At 36.0% G+C, this 4,531-nt stretch overlaps 2 protein-coding genes and 1 long non-coding RNA gene across 4 annotated transcripts in view; 2 read left to right on the top strand and 1 right to left on the bottom strand.

Annotated features, from left to right (window-relative positions):
- LOC109581993 (uncharacterized) overlaps nucleotides 1–1,813 on the top strand; it is a 9,269-nt gene extending 7,456 nt beyond the window's left edge. Inside the window, exons 1-6 of one of the 2 annotated variants that reach the window (XM_019996526.1) lie at nucleotides 414–483; nucleotides 588–681; nucleotides 728–757; nucleotides 809–913; nucleotides 967–1,263; nucleotides 1,432–1,813. In XM_019996526.1, the coding sequence (XP_019852085.1) occupies nucleotides 848–913; nucleotides 967–1,263; nucleotides 1,432–1,620 (552 nt within the window). In that variant the 5' untranslated portion in view covers nucleotides 414–483; nucleotides 588–681; nucleotides 728–757; nucleotides 809–847 and the 3' untranslated portion in view covers nucleotides 1,621–1,813. Of the gene's footprint in view, nucleotides 1–413; nucleotides 484–587; nucleotides 682–727; nucleotides 758–808; nucleotides 914–966; nucleotides 1,264–1,431 lie in introns of those variants that run through there. The other variant, XM_019996527.1, reaches the window with a different exon arrangement.
- Nucleotides 1,814–2,332: 519 nt separating this feature from the next.
- LOC109581989 (uncharacterized) lies at nucleotides 2,333–2,733 on the bottom strand. Its single transcript, XR_002184847.1, has 3 exons — nucleotides 2,574–2,733; nucleotides 2,452–2,523; nucleotides 2,333–2,403 (listed from the first exon to the last, which is right to left on the bottom strand). It is a non-coding gene; the product is annotated as an uncharacterized LOC109581989 (long non-coding RNA).
- A 746-nt stretch (nucleotides 2,734–3,479) lies between these two features.
- LOC109581983 (uncharacterized) lies at nucleotides 3,480–4,525 on the top strand. The gene is made up of 4 exons (XM_019996511.1): nucleotides 3,480–4,017; nucleotides 4,062–4,149; nucleotides 4,193–4,278; nucleotides 4,322–4,525. Exons 1-4 carry the CDS (start codon nucleotides 3,920–3,922, stop codon nucleotides 4,497–4,499), a joined length of 450 nt encoding a protein of 149 aa, XP_019852070.1. The 5' UTR covers nucleotides 3,480–3,919; the 3' UTR covers nucleotides 4,500–4,525.
- Nucleotides 4,526–4,531: the final 6 nt, after the last annotated feature.

Raw genomic sequence — 4,531 nt, forward strand, 5'->3', positions numbered from 1 at the left:
GCTAGTTTGCTCATTCATTAGTTGCTGCTGTGTAGTATAAGACCCCTGTCATCTTCTAGTAAGAATACTATACTCTCTGCCACTGTGTATTTTAGCCGTAAGTCGCAATTTATACCTGTATAAGAAATAAAGAAAAAATCTATAGTGTGTGTTTGTTGTTGTTTATACAAATAAATAGTTATTCTTTGTCTACAAATCAGTTAATGCTGTCAATCTGTGACGCTCTTCAGTACTCATATCCACTGATTTCACTCCACTTCAGAGCCATATCATCGGAGAGAGATTTTTTGCTAAACCTATGGCAAAACAAAATAGTTAATGTTTATACAAGTTATCTTACATTTGCCTATGGTTTTGTGTAGCTCAGATAGAAGAAACATGGCTTAAGCGAACCCTCAGTGACCCACTAAAGTCTCCTTTTCAACCAGTCAACCATGCTGCACCCACGTGTAATTTACTGTACACCGTTTTTTCATATAAATGGTAATATAACAGAACCTTCTTGTTTTTTAATCGTTTAAACGGTACTATAATGCAGCGCATAGTATCGTAATTTAAGTCGTTCTGTATTTGTATCGTTTCTGTAGAACGTGAACTTTATTATGTCTTCTACTGTACATAGTCACTGCCCACGCTATCACTAGCAAGGCTGATAACCTTTAAAATTAATCTCAAAATGAAGTGATGATTCGCAATTTATGTACACTATTTATTTTTATATATTTAGGTTATTGTTAGCAGTAGTTTCAACCACAAGGTGTGTTAATTTATCATTGCATCTCTAATTTAATTCATATTGTTATTATAGGACTTAAGACATAATCATGGACATAAAGCTGATATAGATATGGATGCCTATGAGATAAGATTTTTCTGTGAAAAGTTGCTAAAAGGAGCAGTGAACATTGTTGAGGTATAAGATAATGATTGAAAAAATTTGAATTGCAGCTGTTTTTTTATTTGTAGCTGCTATTTACAGACAATCTCTACTATACTAGTACTTACTGGTCACAGTTATTATCGTTGAGGGAAAGTTTAATAAGTGAGCAGGTCATACTCCAGTACATTGCTTTTATTAAGAGAAACATGAAGCTGATCAACAGTGGGAAGTACACAGGTACTGTAAAGGAAAGAAAGTCCTTTTATCAAGTATTTCACAAGTTGCTGTCCCTGGAGAGTTTTGTAGTAGGAGGGAATCCAGTGGTCACTTGTACTGGTAGTGATAGAGACTATTTGATGAAGATTCGCCATGAACCTCTGGAAGTAAGTGAATATATTGTACAATGTGCAGAGCTAGGCAGTTTGCATTGCATGCTTCTCAATACAACACTGATATGGGGCAGCAGTTTTAATGTTACCATCCAAGGATGGTTTAATAAGTAAATATGTAACTCCAATTGATTGTCAAATTAACAATGTCTTAAAATACAGGGTGATTTTGATAGAGCTCTTCTCTATTTTGAGGCACAGAGGAGGCTTGGGCTAGCTTGTGATCAGCTGCTTGGCAGAGTAAAGAGATTTCAGGAGTATGGAGACTATCGCATATTGCAAATGTGGCTGCTAATGGTTAGAGGTATCTCTTTAAAGGAGCCACTGAAGATGGTCACACCTCCTATTTAAATTTGTTCATCAAAGATGGGTCCCATTGTACTGAGAATATGGGCGTGATTCGGAAGCTGCAATAGATGTGCTGTTTGTACACATGTTATATCCATTGCTTTTGCTGTCACAACCAGGCATTAATCATTCTTTCTAAATATTTTGCTAAACTTATGATTTCATTTTGTCTATTGTGTTATTGCTGAATTAAAAACATTAAAAAGTGAATTAAAATTATGACTTCACGCATGCACTATGAAATGAAAGCAGCAGACATTTACAATGAATGTTTTATGTCCTGTTCAATAGCAAGAACCACTACCCCAGTACAGGCCATGGTGGGGCATTGTAGGGATTTCAAATCAATTAACAGAATCACCACCTCTGGGGCCATCCGCTTGAGTCTAACCTCCTACTAAAGACCCTATTAAACTACTGTGCAACTGCTACTGAACCATCTGGGTCCTGAACTTTCACCTGTAGATGTCATAGGAGGGAATATTTATTCTACGTTACTTCAAAAACACCATAAGGAGCAATTGCCATCTTTATGTAGGACAGCAACTACATGTATGCATTTGGGTACACCAACATGGCTGACAACAGTAAAACACATGCTGTTAGACACAGGAACAGATCCAATGATATGCGTGGGCGCAATCTGCGCATGTGCACTGTGCAGTACTGACTAAATTGTACTTTAATTTATAATGTTCATAACTCAAACAAAAATGTAAAAAACAATTCAAACTTGAAGAAATGCTTGTTTAGCCACACATTTGATTTCAGGTTCCTCTGTTGAGTCTACAAGGAATAAGCAATATTAATAATAAATGTAAAAAGTACATGTACTTTGCATTAATGTTTACAAAGAACTTTGTAGCCTATTTTCATCTCTAAAAATAATCGGACAGGAATGCCATTCTACAGATAACAAAAACAAAATATATACAGCAAAAATAGTTTTTACTGACCTGGAAATATACTGGTGTCACATAAGTAGTGCCAAGGGAAATAAAGAGTTGATAATATATTATTAAGTTACATATTCTTGAGTAGTAGTAAAAGTAGAAACAAAAAAATCCAGAAATGGAAAGAAACCAGATCAGAAACATAAAGAAGGGACTCCGAACATAAGTAGGAGACTCCTAACATAACTAGTGATGTCAAAAGTGTGGCAACTTTCATTGTTTAAATTTAAAACTATATGTTTGTTTTCAATGCAGATTGTAAATCATTTCATTGCAACTAGATCTAGATGCAGTATAATCTATTCTATGACAAATGACTGAAGGCTTTTGATATCATTACTGAAATCTCGTACATTCAAAGTTTAAAATTATTACATTTAAAAATAGTTATTTTTACTTTATAAACAGTTAAACATTGCAACAAATAAAGATTGAATGGAATAGAAGAACAAGAGGACTGATCCTCGGGAAGTTATGGTGTATAGAGCTGTTGCACGGATGTAATCAACGGGATAGGCGGAGCTTCCTGTCGGCCATCTTGAGTGGCAAGAATGTACACGCAACGAATGGAGGAATGGAAACAAACTGCGATTTTTCATCAAAGAGATATCATACTTCGCTGCAGAATATTATAGAGACTTCTTTACTCAATATCTTTATCTCCTACCTTGCATTAGCCTGGAATGTCAACTGCAGAATTTATTTGAATTTTTTTCTCCATTCCCCCATTCATTCTTGGCCTTCTTGCCACCCAACATGGCGGACAATTTAGCTCAATTTTAGCCACACCCTCCCGTTGATTACTTCCGTGCAACAGCTCTATATTCTGAATTCTTGGGAGTTGATCCGCATTCTAGGCACACGCCCGTGCACGTTCTGCGCGTTCACGTACAGAAGCCGAAAGCGACATTCCCGTTCACGTTTACAATTCACATTTCGCGTTCTCGTTCACATTTGGATACTCACTGTGACACATACACGCCCACACGGCATGAGGCGTGGTATAAGGTGTGGTCATTATACAGAATAATAGTGATGGGCGAATCCAGAAATTTGCATTCGATTCCGATTCTGAATACTTCTGAGACTGGAATCGATGGAATCGAATACCGATTCCGAGACTACATCTGCGCATGCGCAAGGCCACGTGGTATCAATTACAGCAATAATTAAGGTATTAACTACTGATTTATTAACTATTATTAATATTAAAAGGTGTGGTTGGGTGTGGTTTAACTCGGAATCGTTTCAAACGATTCCTACTTCTCTTTCGATACGAGTACGATTCCATTCGGAATCGAAGGATCGAATACTCCGGACTCGGAATCGCCCATCACTACAGAATAAAGATGGATGACAGTGTAAATGATTTGATTATGGAGTTAAAGAGACTAAATTGTACTTCTAGGGAGATTCAAAGTTTTATTCGTCCCATCAAAGAACTGAGGTGAATAAAATAGTATGGTTGATCAAATTATAATGTAATAACAGTATGAGACATATTCAAAGAATTTTGCAGAAATCAGGTTTTGGAAGACGTAGAAGAGATTCTTTGCAAGATGTTATAGCTGCAATCCATGTACGTTATATATTTTCAATACATTTATACCTTATTTTTTTAGAATGAATTAAATGGGCCTGGAAGTTTGCTTGGTTATAGATCATTATGGCACAGACTGAAAAGGAAATACAATCTTTCAGTTTCAAGGTACAATAAGCCTTGATTAACAATTATTCTTAAAAATGTATAGAGACTGTGTAATGATATTGCTATCAGTAATTGCTCCGGAAGGGACTAAAGTAAGAAAATCCAGAAGGCTACAACGTCGGATCTACCTAAATAAGGGGCCAAACTATTTGTGGCATATTGATGGATACGATAAACTTAAGCCATATGGCATAACAATTCATGGTTGTGTTGATGGGTAATATAATAGCTAATAATTATTGTAATAATGATG

Source organism: Amphimedon queenslandica, unplaced genomic scaffold (assembly GCF_000090795.2).
Source record: "Amphimedon queenslandica unplaced genomic scaffold, v1.1 AMPQUscaffold_13407, whole genome shotgun sequence".
NCBI lineage: Eukaryota > Metazoa > Porifera > Demospongiae > Haplosclerida > Niphatidae > Amphimedon > Amphimedon queenslandica.

Bases quoted from the DNA above. Each gene is read 5' to 3' on its own strand.
- LOC109581983 (XM_019996511.1), top strand. From the start codon at position 3,920: ATGGATGACAGTGTAAATGATTTGATTATGGAGTTAAAGAGACTAAAT. The intron at 4,018-4,061 runs GTGAATAAAATA...ATGTAATAACAG, and splicing joins CGTCCCATCAAAGAACTGAG to TATGAGACATATTCAAAGAA. The intron at 4,150-4,192 runs GTACGTTATATA...TTATTTTTTTAG, and splicing joins ATGTTATAGCTGCAATCCAT to AATGAATTAAATGGGCCTGG.